General features: G+C 57.2%; 1 protein-coding gene across 1 annotated transcript in view; it reads left to right on the plus strand.

The window, feature by feature from the left end:
* Window positions 1-13,673, plus strand: part of ECE1 (endothelin converting enzyme 1) — a 42,034-nt gene that overhangs the window by 8,474 nt on the left and 19,887 nt on the right. The window contains exons 3-6 of the mRNA XM_006777663.2: window positions 7,683-7,804; window positions 9,052-9,198; window positions 10,404-10,469; window positions 11,524-11,715. Coding sequence (XP_006777726.1) covers window positions 7,683-7,804; window positions 9,052-9,198; window positions 10,404-10,469; window positions 11,524-11,715 — 527 coding nt within the window. The remainder of the gene's footprint in view (window positions 1-7,682; window positions 7,805-9,051; window positions 9,199-10,403; window positions 10,470-11,523; window positions 11,716-13,673) is intronic.

A 13,673-nucleotide genomic window follows, 5' to 3' on the forward strand; every position in this document is an offset into this window, starting at 1 on the left:
ACTGGACCAATCTCTTTATACTACCCCTTCCCTCCCCCCACCCCCCATCCACATAGCTGCCCTGGGCTGTAGGCACTGTGGTTCCCATTTTATAGATGAGGAAACTGAGGCTTAGAAGTCTTAGGTAACTTTACCAAGGACACGCTGCCAGTCAGGATGGAGAGGGGTTCCAGCCCCGGGGAGCCGTTAGCCCCGAGAGGGGACAGGGGAAGAAAGGCGGATGGACAGGCCCTTAAACTTCCCAGTTAGGCCCAGAACTGGCCCCTGTGTACGGTGTACGGTGCCTGTGATCCCGACCCTGCTGTTCTGGGGCTGGTTCTTATCAGGAGGACCTTGGGTCTGTGCCAGGACTGAGTCCACCCCCAGGTGGCAGGGCCCATGAGGAGTAGCCTGCAGCCCTGGGCTCTGGCCTTACATCCACCCTGTCCCTGAAGGTCAGGAATGGGGGCGGGGGGCTGCACTGAGCTGGGCACGGAACAGCCAGAGCTGTGCGTTCAAGCCCCTGCCCCCGGTCCGGGGTCTGGTGGTATCGGAAGGCCACACTGCAGGGTTTGGAGGTCAGGCAGCCCTGGCATGCGAGCCTATCACCCGTGTGGCCTCGAACAGATGAACCAGCTTCTCTCCAGCTCTGTTTCATGGTCTGTAAAAAGGGGGTGACGATGCCACCGAACACACAGAGCTCCTGTGAGGTTTGACTTGCATGTGAGGGTCAGCGTGCTTAGCATAGAGCCTGGCACCGAGGAGGTCGCTCACCTGCGGGTGTGGCAGTGACTTCCTGCCCAGACTTCTTCCCAGCAAGCGGGCGACTGCAGAGCAGCTGCTCCGCCCTCGGGGCCCCAGCTCTCCACCTGGAAAGTGGGGACTAGCTCAGAGCATTAGGGGAGATGTCCTAAGGGTTCATCGGGGTTTGGAGAGTAATTATTGCTTCTGTTATTTCTTACGGAAGCACCGGACTGCGCCAGTCATCAGCCCACGATCGTGCTGGGCTGTTTACTTGTATTTTATTAAAGCCACAGCATAGGCTGTGTCTGCCCATTTTACAGATGAGGCTCACAAACAAAGAGGAAGTGTACTTCCTAGGAAATGGTGGGGCTGGGGTTCAGCCCCAGGGCTGTGGGGCCTCATACCCACATGCTTTCTCCCCTGACTCTGCTGAGTCACCTTCACCACGCGGAGGCTGCGGAGCGGCCACAGTGGTTCAAGCTCCTGTGTGGCTGAGCTCCAGGCTGGCCCAGGCTGGTCTAGGCCTGGTGAACACAATAGCTGGGGCCACCCCCATGTCACACTGACCAGGAGCTTCCTCCTGGGGTCCTCTCGCCCCAGGCCCATTCCTGGGAACTAGTTGGAAATGGCCCTTCACCTTCAGGCCTTGGTACCTGGAAATGCCTGAAAAGCCAGGAGACAGGTGAGTGGGTGACAAAAAAATCCAGGAGCGTGGGCCAGTGCATTCTTGGGCTTAAGGCCAAGCTGGTTTCAGCTTCCCCAAGACAGAGGGGTCAGCCAACGGGCTTCAGGAGGGAGCTGAGGCTGATGGGGATTGGACCAGGCAAGGAGGGGGGGTGTGCAGGCTGTCCCAGCTGGCCTGGGGTGAGCTTCCCCAGGTGGAAGGGGGAGAAGGCACAGGCAGAGTGCCGGTGAGGACTGTCAGCTGGCCATGCAGAGCAGCTATAAGGATCAGCTTGCACGTGACCTTGGGCAGACCTCCCCTGTGTGACAGTGAGTTCACTAGCCCCTCACAGGAAATCCAGGCAGATCTGTAGCAGGTGGGTTGAACTAGGCCTCGTGCCACCGTGGCATGTCCTTGCAGCCTGCTGGCTGGAGGGCAGTGACCTCAGCTGCATGAGACAGATGCCTCGTCCCTGAGACACTGCCGCCCACCCAGCTGCCAGCTTGGGCTGTCCTCATGGGAGACCAGAGTGTGTCCTCCCTTTATCAGGGGAAGGATCGCCTCCTGGGCTGGGCTGCCCTGGGCTTGCCAGCGTGTGCTTTTAGCACAGACTGTTCTGCCATCCAGAGGCCCTACCCCACCCCCTTTCAGTCCTGCGAGACTTTTCTCAAACTTGTTCCTCCCTCATGGCTCCCATGGCCACCAAAGGGCCTCTCCGGCTTCAGCTACAATTACATTTTGTGTACCCGTCACCTTTACTACGTCTTACATTATGAGAGTAATACACACACACAAAAATTCATGCCTGCTTATTGTAACCATTCAGGCAATACAGATTCCGTGAAGAAAAAGTTAGCGGCCTGCCTTTCTCCTCCCCCTGACACGTCTCCCCGAGAAACACATACAGGGTTATTCCTGTAGCATTAAATTTGTCCATGTCAGTCACTGGGCAATTAATCCTGTCACCTGTGACAGCTCTTGTATTTTCATTCGGATTTATTTTTCCAGTATTTACTGTCTAATGTAGTTTCCTCTTCCTGCGTCATCCGGAGCCTGTAGGGAATGCTTTCTGTCCAGTACCGTGGCTGCAGCCGCTGGCCCTTCCCTCCTGTTTGGGGGGGCGGTTAAATGGTCTGATGGATGACCTGGCCCGAGGGTGGGAGGGGGTGTCCGGCCTGCAGGCAAGGCAGGGAAAGCAGAGAGAGCTTGGGCTCCCATCCTGGTCCTGGCAGCCTCGGGAACTCACTTGTGTGACCTTGGACCGGTTCCCCGGCCCCTTGCCTATCAATTGGGCGTGATACTAACACCCACCGGTGGAGATTGTTATGACAAGATGCACACACAGCCACGCCCACACACAGGAAGCAGCTCATTTTCTCAGGGAGGCTGACCGATGATGCTCTGCTGCCCTAGGCAGGCGCCTTGACAGGAGGTGATCCTGTGCACCCCAGGGTGTCGGTGCTGACGAACAGGTCTCAGCACAGGGCCTGGCCTGAAGTGGGCAGGGGAAATGGTGGCCGTGTTATTATTCTTTTGATTCTTCTGCAGCAAAAGGTACCTCCCGTATCAGGTCCCCACATCCCCTCACAGGATGGGGCTCCTGAGGGCTGGGATTGTCTGAGCTGAGTCTGTGGGTTTATCTAAGACAAACACTGGTCCTGCTCTGATGTGGAGTTGCTCCCTCCCTCCCCTGCTTCTCCCTCCCCCACAAGCTCCTGGCCAGAATTCCCAGTAACCCCCATTTCTGCAGCGGCCCAGCTGCCTGGGCGTTTTTTCCTCCCGGGGAGTGAGGCGGGGGCTGTGCCAGTATAAACTCCCAGAGGAAGAAGCGGGCCGATTAAATGGTGTGCTGTCTTTCCTCCCTGGGACTTTGGGGAAGTGACTGAGGAAGTTTCTGGAACTCGGGTTCGCTAGGAGGAAGGACCCAGGCAGTTGGGAGCCACATTATCTCCACTGGGGCCCTGGCAGTGCCACCACCTCCCGACTCAGTTCTGGGAACTGCCTGTTGATGCCTCCCTGCTGGTCCCATGGAACCTTCTCGGCTAGGGTGTCTTACAGGAAACCACGCTTTTCCCAGAGAGGAAGCTGTCTGTGGCTCCTTTCACTTTGAACCCAAGCCTCCTCCCTCAGGCTGAAGTGGTCGACACCTCTTTTTGTGGAGCTGCCAGAGGACACACTCATTCATTCACTCACTCATTCATTCATTCACTCAGTGACTCTATTGCACGCTATGTGCCAGACATCGCTAGGTCCCAGACATTGTGTCAGGAATATGACAGTCTTTTCCTGTGGAAGTTCATTCCAGCAGGAGAGACAAACAGTAAGCAAATAAATGAGTAAATAATACGATTATGAAGAATTAGGGGGTTAAAAAAAAGCAAAGAACATGTGTGGCCTGAGGGGGATGAGGAGGCAGAGAAGGGTGGGCTTTGGGCTTTCTGAGGAGGGGACATTCGAGGAGGAACTTGAATTGAGTGAGCGAACGGACCACATGGGTGTGAGGGGAAGAGTGTGGCAAGCAGGAGGAACAGTGAGCACCGTGGCCCTGGGGCAGGAACGTGGACATGAGGAGAGGAGGAGACAGGCGGCAGGTAGCAGGTGGCAGCTGGGAGGTGCAGGACCCAGGTCAGCCCCAGCAGTGTTTCTCAGCCTTTTTCATTATTGCCTCCTCCTAAAAGTTCAATACCACAGATACACTGTAGACCTGTTACGCACTGTATGTACCCATGGAAATAGTAAGTTGGGCCCAGCTGGTGTGGCTTAGTGGCTGAGCATCAGCCTGTGAACTAGGAGGTCAGTTCCATTCCCAGTCAGGGCACATGCCCAGGTTTCGGGCTTGATCTCCAGTGTGGGATGTGTAGGAGGCAGCCGATCGGTGATTGTCTCTCATCGCGGATGTTTCTGTTTCTCTCTCCCTCTCCCTTCCTCTCTGAAATCAATAAAAAATATATTAGAAAAAAAATTAACTCCTTTAAAAATAAAAATATTAAGTTGTTTCTACCCCCTAAGAACTAATTCTCTCCCCCTTGGGGGCAATATTGCCCGTATTGCGAATGAGTGGTCTGGGGCTCATGGCCAAGTTTAAGGTGTCTGTATACGCCAGGGTCCTTTCGGACTCCAAGTAGTTCAAGACACGGCTCTGTAAACTCCCACCCAGAGAGAGGTCCCCTTGGATGTCTGATAGACATCTCAGGTTAAATAGACATCTGAAGAGCTATTGCACTCCCACCCCTGCCCCCACCCCAGCCTTCCGAACCTCAGTAGCAACCCTTTGCTCAGACCAAGAAACCTGGGCAGCATGCTGGACTGACTCCTCTCCCTCCTGCTCCCTCTGCTTCTCTCCCCTTGTCTGCTGCCACCTGGCCCAGCCCTCACCGCTCACTGTCACAGTGGCTCCCACCTGGCCATCTCCCTTCAGCTCTTGTCCCCCTGGTACCTGCCAGGTAGTAGTGCCCTGTGAGGAGGTGGGTGAGCAGGGGAGGGGTTTTCCCTTCTTCAGGGCTCCCGCCCCAGCCAGGTCAGCAAGGGAATCAGGGAGTATGAACACTGACTCCTGGTGGGACCCTCACTCCTGTCCCTTTCTGCCCCAGCTGCCTCATTTCCTCCCCAGGCAGTGTGCAGCTGCACCTCATCACCCTGTCGGCCCCCAGATGCTGCGACCGTCTTAGCAGCAGCAGACACTGGGCTCTGTGCTTTCAGCAGACGTCGCTGATGGCTACTGTGTGCCCACCGGCGCTGGGGAGCAGGCACGACCAGCACCCGGACTGGTGGGCGAGGCAGCCCATGTCCACTCCACGTGGAGCTCATCGAGAGCTCACAGGGATCGCTGCCTCCGGGCCATCCTCCCCCACGGCCTCGGGTGATTCTTACCACACGTGCCCCATTGTGTAATCCCAGGCCTTGGTGACTGTCATGGCCGCCTGTCTGTCTCGCCCTTGTGCGGGCTGCGGGCCCTATGACGTCAGACTCGCGTCCGTGTTGCCTATGCCACCTCTGCACTCAGCCTGGTGGCCACCAAACCATAAGAACTTGGTAATATTTGTGGGGAAATGGGTGGAGTGACACCCAGGGGGCAGAGCTCAGGGGGAGTTTGAACCCCGAAGGAGAGGAGGAGGCTGGCTGCTTTCCTGCCCCTCCGCAAACAGGTGGGGGAGGGGGCCTCCTGGAAGTTGCTGTAATGAGCCAGCCAGCCTGTTCCTGGAGCCTTTCTGTGGGCCTTTATCTGGGTGGCCTTGGGGCACTGGGGGAGGGAGGTGCCCGGCCCCCTGATGGGCCGGAGCGCACAGAGTGTACCTCCCCTGACGCTGGCCCTGGCATTTCAGGGTCACGGCCAGAGCCAGATGTGGCCAGCCAGTGAGGATTCCTGCTTTCCCGTCCAGGAGCCTAGCTGCTGGGAGGTGTTGTAGAAACGCACCCCCCGGGAGGGGGTGGGGAACACTTCGCTTTTCCTGCGTTGCTGCTTTTTGAGTGTGAAGAGCCGGGACAAGTCCCTGCCCTTCCTCCAGGGAGCGCTTCTCCTGCTCGGAGGGGCACGGGGACATGCTGGTGCTGCCCTGCAGGGCAATGTGCCCCCATAGCTCCTCACTACTCCCTGGCACACTGTCACCCGCTCGCCCTGCAAACTACCCCTCCCTCTCGGGCTGTCCCCTGACTTCAGCCAGGCAGGGCTGACTCTGCAACCATTGGACACCGTGGTGCTGTTTAGGGTAAGAACTGGGGGCGGGGGAGCTTCAGGATGAAGGCCGGGCAAGCTGATCAGACCAGCCAGGAAGTGACTCGTGTCCTTTGCACCAGCTGGCTGAGAATGGATTTCTTTTCTGCAAACTGCATGCCCTTTTATGCTTGTGCTTCCTCACACTCTCCAGCTCCCCCCAAACCCGGTACTGCTCTCCCTCATTCCTACCTGGTGAGTAACTTTTCACCTTCCAGAAGCAGCTCAAATAGGACGCCCTCTGGAGGCCCCCGGGCCCCACCCCACCCAAGTGTGTGACTTCTGTTCTGGGTTCCAGAACCATTTGCGTTAAAGCACTTTGGGGCCTCGAGGTCCACATCTTTGTACGCCTGTGTTTACGCTTAGACCTTGAGCTCCTTGGGGGCGGGAGCAGGTCTTATTCGAGGCTGTAAACCCTGGTGCCCAGCCCAGAGCCTGGCACCCAGTAGGTGCTCAGTGCTGAGAGCCTACATGAATGAACCTCGTGGGAGCCCCCTGAAGGGGCCTTGAAGGCCGAGGAGAGTTGGACAGGGTCCCATGCAGAAGGGCCATGGTCCTCCTCTTCCCCATAAACCTCTTCCAGCCCACTCTCGTCGGTCCCCTCCCCACCTGGCTTTTTTCCAGAGGACAGGGAGGCTGTCTTTGCACCCCCAAAGCCTGCACAGAGTAAGCGTCTGTTTAGTGGGTGAATGGGTAACTTTCCACCAAAAAAGTCCTCATGGAGGGCGCGGGGTTTGGGGTATTTTTGAAGGAAGCAAAGGAGGGAGTTTCAGGGTCCAGGAAAGACAAATAGGAACTGAGGCAAAGTGGCCAGAGCAGCGAGGAGCCCCCCAGGGAGCAAGCTGGACAGAGGGAACTGAGGGCGTTGGGGCCCTGAGACGAAAGCTCAGGCACATAGTAGGTCCTTGTGGCCTGAACAGCAGGAAGTGGTCACCTTCCCCGGGTGCCGCTGGGACCCTGCCCTGAGCTCTCGCACGGCCCTCAGCAGGTGGCATCTGGACCAGGGCCCAAGGACAGGGAGGAGGACGGTCTCCCGGGTATCCCAGCGTAAGGGGCTGTGACGCTGCCCACTGGGTTTGTGAAGGGAAACGGCAAACGGCCCCTGAGTCTACTGTTAATCTGAGGAACATGCCCGGGCCCTCAGAGGAAGAAGCTGAAATTCATAAAATGAGTGAGGCCTTTAAGGCTGCCGCCCAACTCCCAGTCTTTATCACAGGGGAGGCCATCTGGGATCTGAAGCCTAGACAGGCCTGTCCCATGCACCAGGCGGGGGTGTTGGGGCCCTGCGGCCGGAGGGGGAGCAGACCGGCCCCCAGCTGGGCACCCACACTGCCAACCAGGGACACGTCTGCACACCCGACCACCAGGGCGGGGGAAGCAGTGTATTTATTCTCTTCTTGTTTGCGAGCAGCTCAAAGCAGGGGCACCTCCCGTTTGCCAGGCTGTGCCCTGGGGCAGTCCTGGACCTGCTCTGACAGCTCCTCACCGCTGCCCTGACAGGCAGGGCCCTAGGCCTGCAGAGGCCCACCCAGGGCTCCCAGCGGGACGGGGGGCATGTCGCAAACGGCTCTCTTGTCATTCCAGAAAATTCCACAGCCAGTGTGAGCGAAGCAGAAAAGAAGGCCCAGGTGTACTACCGCGCGTGTATGAACGAGACCAAGATCGAGGAGCTCAAGGCCAAGCCCCTGATGGAGATGATTGAGAGGGTGAGTTCCTCCGGCAGACTTTCCCGATCTCCCCCGCCCGTGCCACCTGCCTGCCCCTCTGGCTTCTGTCCCAGCGCCCAGCTGCCACCAGGACCGGCCGTGGATGGTGGAGCCTGTCTGCTGACAGTGCCAGGGTTGTGTGTGTGTGCGTGTGTGTGTGTGCATGCACATGCTCATCTCTCTGTGGGTGGGACTGTCCGGTGTGTATTTGTTGTTATTTTTTTAAAATATATTTTTATTGATTTCAGAGAGGGAGGGAGAGGGTGAGAGAGATAGAAGTATCAATGATGAGAGAGAATTATTGATTGGCTGCCTCGCATCCGTGTGTGTATTTGTGTGGGGAGGTCTGTCATACACATGTGCCTCTGCATCTGCGTGTGGGACAGGAGCTGTATTTACAGATGAAATGTTCTCTGTGTTGCTGCTTCCTTGTCCTCAGAGAGTGTCTGTGTGTGACAGGGGTGTGTCCACAAGAAGCAACAGGAAGTCTTGCAGCGCAAGTAGAGCCCTCCCTCTGACCAGGGCCTCCCCGGCCCCCTGACCAGGAGAAAGAGTCTTTCTTCCTGGGCACCTTCCGGTCAGCCTTCGACGGCCTCCTGGCCCGGGGCTGCCAGGCTGCCTGGCGCACACACGGGGGTGGCCCTTGCTCTCTCCAGGCCCCGCCTTCCAGCTCGGCTGCGGGGAGAGGGGGAGGCATTGGGGCGGGTGGGGAGCTGTGCACACTGGGGACTGTACCGTCCCTCCCCCTCCAACATGAGCCCAACCAGGAACACCAAGGAGATTTTTAAAAATCTAACTCTGAGAGAAACTAAAATAATCTTTTAAAAAATACAGAGCTTTCCTTATACCTGAAAAGAATATAGGACAGTATTGAAAGTAAACTGTAATGGAAAAATAAGTAAGTACAGCTTAAAAATAAAAGAAATATGTTGCTTTAGGCACAATTGAATTTATGCTTCAGTAGGAATGACATTCATGTGACTTAGTGCTAGAAAAATAAACAGAGTCCCGGAAAAGTCTTCCCCGCCCCACCCCCAGCCGCCAGGGAGCAGCCGCCACGTGGACCGGCAGCTCCCTTGTCGAGGGTGCGCGTCTTTGCTAATGACGGCCTCCCTTTCGTTTGCTCTTGAGGCTCAGAGAGGTCAGGTGGCTGGCCAGGGTCACAGAGCCTGTCGGCCTCAGAAGCATATTTCACACCCGGGTCGCCCCGCCGTCTCACCCCTCCCTGTTTCCCTCCCTCCGCACAGCTCGGGGGCTGGAACATCACAGGGCCCTGGGACAAGGACAACTTCCAGGAGATCCTGGAGGCGGTCACATCCCGCTACCGCACCTCGCCCCTCTTCTCCGTCTATGTCAGCGCCGATTCCAAAAACTCCAACAGCAACGTGATCCAGGTGAGCTGACCTGGAATTCCAGGAAGGAGCGGGCAGCACCTCATGGGCTGTTCTGAGTTCAGCAAGCGCTGCCTTGGGGCAGTTGGGGAGGGGACTTGCCCTGGCCTGGCAGACAGTCTTGGCTCCCAATGGTGAGAGCTTGACCGGCAAGAAGTTTGGAAAGGACAGGCTGTCTCCTGGGGTAGGTGTGGCTGCTGCAGCACCAAGGGATCTTCAGGGTTCTGCTATGTCACCGTGGGCTCTAGGGATGAGGTCAACCCCTAGGCCAGTGGTCGGCAAACCGCAGCTCGAGAGCCACATGCGGCTCTTTGGCCCCTTGAGTGTGGCTCTTCCACAGAATACCACGTGCGGGCGCGCACGTACGGTGCGATTGAAACTTCGTGGCCCATGCGCAGAAGTCGGTTTTCGGAAAGGAGATAGACGAAACTAGAATACAAGACGAGTGTGGATGGGAGAGTTGGAAGGGGTCGACCTCAGCGAATGTACCTCAGTCAGATTGAGGACGTTTTTAGCAAAGGCCAGCTTGGGAGTACCCTCATTAAGTTAATAACAATGTACCCACCTATATAGTTTAAGTTTAAAAAACTTGGCTCTCAAAAGAAATTTCAATCGCCGTACTGTTGATATTTGGCTCTGCTGACTAATGAGTTTGCCGACCACTGGCCTAGGCTCAGCTGGAGCCATGTCTTGGTCCCCCCACCTCAGCCTCCAGCCTTTGTATCTCTGCCTGGAATGGCTTTGAGTACACCTCTCTCCATGAAGGCTGAGCTCCCTCCAATCTCTGCCATTCACTCCCTGTGTGACCTTGGGCAAGTGCCTCAACCTTTCTGAGCTTCAATTTCCTTTCCAATGAAATGAACTGTACACTGGATCTTAACCAAATGGCCGAGAAGAGATCCAACGCATTATAATAACACCTACTTAGGTCTGACAAGGTGTGGCCATAACTATTGGGAGTGGACAGTCCTCACCAGCCCCCCACTCACCAAGCCCTCTACTGGGACTCTCTCCTTGAACCCCCCTTCCAGCCTGAGGGCGAGCTGTTTCCCCCCTATTTTGCAGATGAGGAACCTGGGGGTCAGGCAGGGTCAGTGACTTGACCAAGGTTACACAGCTAGTGAGCTGTCTGCTCCTCCTGGTGGGTGGAGGCCTGCAGGGTGCGTGTGCCACAGGCGGTTCCCTCTCACTCCCGCCTTCCTCTCCAGGTGGACCAGGCTGGCCTGGGCTTGCCCTCCAGGGATTACTACCTGAACAAAACGGAAAATGAGAAGGTGAGTGGGCCTCTGCAAAGGGAGTGGCTCCTCCCCCAGCTCTCCCCCGAGTGGTTGGTCCCCCACCCGTGTCCCCCGAGTGTTCAGGTCTTTGAAGCTGGAGGAACAGGAACCCTGAGGTGTCACTTACCCGATAGGTGACACGCAGTCCCTGGCAGGGAGGCTGTCATATGGCCCCATTCCAGAGTGAGGCTGGTTCACATCCAGGCATCATGGGCACAATAGGCAGGAGCAGGTGTCATGTGTCCCCATTCTAGAGCGATGCAGCGGTACAGCCCTGCCATCTGGGGGTGCTGGGCCTTTTATACTCACAGCACCTGTGGCCCTCCAGTGACCCTGCAGATACCGAACGTCTCCTCTGACCTTCATTCGCCTCATCTGTCCCTGGGTATTATTTTTACCTTGCCTACTTCAGAGGAGAGAGTATGGCTCAGAGGCAATACGTGATCTGCTCAAGGTCACTTAGCGGAGACTGAGATGCCTATCCAGACCCGCTGACTCTAAAACCCACGCCTTCCCATCCCCCTGGCTGCATCCGTGGTGTCCCGGGGAGACCTGGCCTGATGAGCAAGTGCCTGCTATGGCTGATGCTGGGGAGATAGTGGTGAACAAGGCCGCCTGGTTCCTGCCCCATGGGGCTTCAGGTCTAGTAGGGGAGGCAGATGTTAATTAACCACCAATTAGAGGCATAATGACAAATGGTGATAAGGAAGGTGAACTGAGAAGGTAACCTGGGGACCTAATTTAGATGGGGGGTTGTGGGGGGGGCGGGCACAGAGGACAGTTCAGAAAAGTGAGTTCCAGGCCCTGAAAGACTGCTGTCTGGGAGGAGCATGCGGGAGGGAATGAGGACCTGGACAGCAGGGACCCACCCTCCTGGGGACCTGGGGCCTTGGTCCCCAGGGCCATGTGGAGCCGTGAAGTGGTGCACTGCCTGCCGAACTCATTCTAGAAGTTGTTTCCGGTGGGTGCCCGGGGAAAGCACCAGCCCCTCCCTGCGCTGGGCCACCAGGGGCAGTGGTGGCAGCCACTGACAGGCTCGGGGGTCCCACAGGTGCTGACGGGTTACCTGAACTACATGGTCCAGCTGGGGAAGCTGCTGGGCGGAGGGGACGAGGACGCCGTGCGGCCCCAGATGCAGCAGATCCTGGACTTTGAGACGATGCTGGCCAACATCACCATCCCCCAGGAGAAGCGCCGGGACGAGGAGCTCATCTACCACAAAGTGACAGCAGCCGAGCTGCAGGTAACGTGAGCTCCGCCTGGGACAGCCACAGGGCTTCAGGATGTAGGGCGCTGGGCCGGGGGCTTCAGGACGTCGGGCGCTGGGTCGGGGTTTTACACCCACTTCATCAGGTCCTCAGAACAACCTTCTGAAGCAGGGCAGGTTGTTCTACCCACTTCGCAGATGGAAAGACTGACGGAGGTTCCGAGAGGTGGAGTTCCCAGCTGAAGGCCACACGGCTAGAGACTCCAAAGCTAGTCTCTTGCCTGCACCGGGCTGCTTTTCGGTCACAGCATTTGCCCAGGGAGGCTGTGGTCATGATAATAGCTCACATTGACTGGGCACTGCCAATCTCTCAAGCACCAAGCTCTTCGAGCCTGGTACCCAGCAAACAGTAAATGTGAGGACTGGGTTCTGTCCACACTTCACGCTTTTTTTTTTTTCTTCAGAGAGGATGGGAGAGGCAGAGAGAGATAGAAACATCGATGATGAGAGAGAATCATGGATTGGCTGCCTCCTGCACGCCCCCTCCTGGGGATTAAGCCCACAACCCAGGCATGTGCCCTTGGCTGGAACCTGGGACCCTTCAGTTCGCAGGCTGGCACTCTATCCACTGAGCCAAACCAGCTAGGGCCACTATACCCTTTCTTAAGCCTGGAGGTTAGGGGTCAAGTTGAAGGCCATGAGGCTCCTACATGACAGGGGAGCTTGGCATTGGAATCAGGCGTGGCTAACTGAAGCTCTGCTTCTGACCGTGACCCCGTGACCCGGCGGAATCAGGTTAAGGGTCAGAACTGTGAGGCTCTGTATACTGAGCATGACCCATCTGAGAAGCAAGGTCCCTCCACAGCTCAGCCTTGTGAAAGGCTGCCCCCTGGTGGCTGCCTGGGCCTTGCAGGTCACGAGTTTGCCAAGTTCCTTCTTTCCAGTTCATGGGGTGTTAGTGTCCAGCCTTACCCCAACCCCACCGGGGTCACGGAGGAAGCCAGCCGAGCGGTCTCAGCCCATCTTCTTGTTCCCTACCATCACCCAGGAATGCTTGGCTGGGCCTTGCTCTCTCTGGGGAGGATGTCTGGGACAGGCTAAAATGTCTCCTCCCTTCTCTACCCCCTGACCAGCCAAGTCCTGCCCATGCATTAGAGTTCGGCTCATTTACTCTCTTTTCTGGCAGAACACTGAGGTCCCTGCCCCTGTCTCCTCCGTCCCTCCCTTTGACAGGTGTGCATGGGGCCACCAACAAGGAAACAACCCAAACTCACCGCTAAGTGCTTTGAGCAAAAGAAGCAGGGCATAGGGCAGGGGCAGGGCGAAGCCGGGGAAGGTGAGCCTGCAGAGTGGGTGAGCGTAGCCCAGGTGGAGGCAGACCTGGCCTCCGAGGTGCCAGTTGCCCTCTAGGTCCCCCGAGAAGCTGGCATCAGGGTGAGTGGTGCTGGGGGCGGGGGCGGTGCGGGGGAGGTCAGGAAGATCAACAGCCTGTGATGGGTGCCATCTGGCACTGTTTTTCCGCTCTGAGGCCAGGTCAAGGGAGGTGCTGTTTATGCACCATAATTTGGTTTGCACAAGCTGCCCAGTTCTCAGCTCAAGGGGGGCCTCAGCTCCCCCACCCCCCAACACACACACAGTGACCACAATGTCAGCTGACTACCCCAGGAGTGGCAGAGAAGGCACAGTAGCCCTGGGCACATCAGCCCCAGCCTGGCTATCAGGTTCTACCCCCAGGCATCCTATCACCATTGCTCTTGTTCTGCTCTTCCTCCCTCCCAGCTGCATAGCTTTCCCCTGGCAGAGGCTGCAGCCTGGAGTGGTGTGAGCCCTGGGCGGGGTCAGAAGGCTGCTCTGGCCCAGCCCCCCACGAGCGGTGTGACCTTGGGCAAGTCACACACCCCTTCTTTGAGCCTTGGCTTCCTTTCTTGTAAAATGGGGCTTTGCTCATTCATTCACCCCTGCTGTGTGCCAGGGAGACAAAGGAGTGGCAGCCC

The sequence above is a fragment of the Myotis davidii genome, unplaced genomic scaffold (genome assembly GCF_000327345.1).
Source record: "Myotis davidii unplaced genomic scaffold, ASM32734v1 scaffold149, whole genome shotgun sequence".
NCBI lineage: Eukaryota > Metazoa > Chordata > Mammalia > Chiroptera > Vespertilionidae > Myotis > Myotis davidii.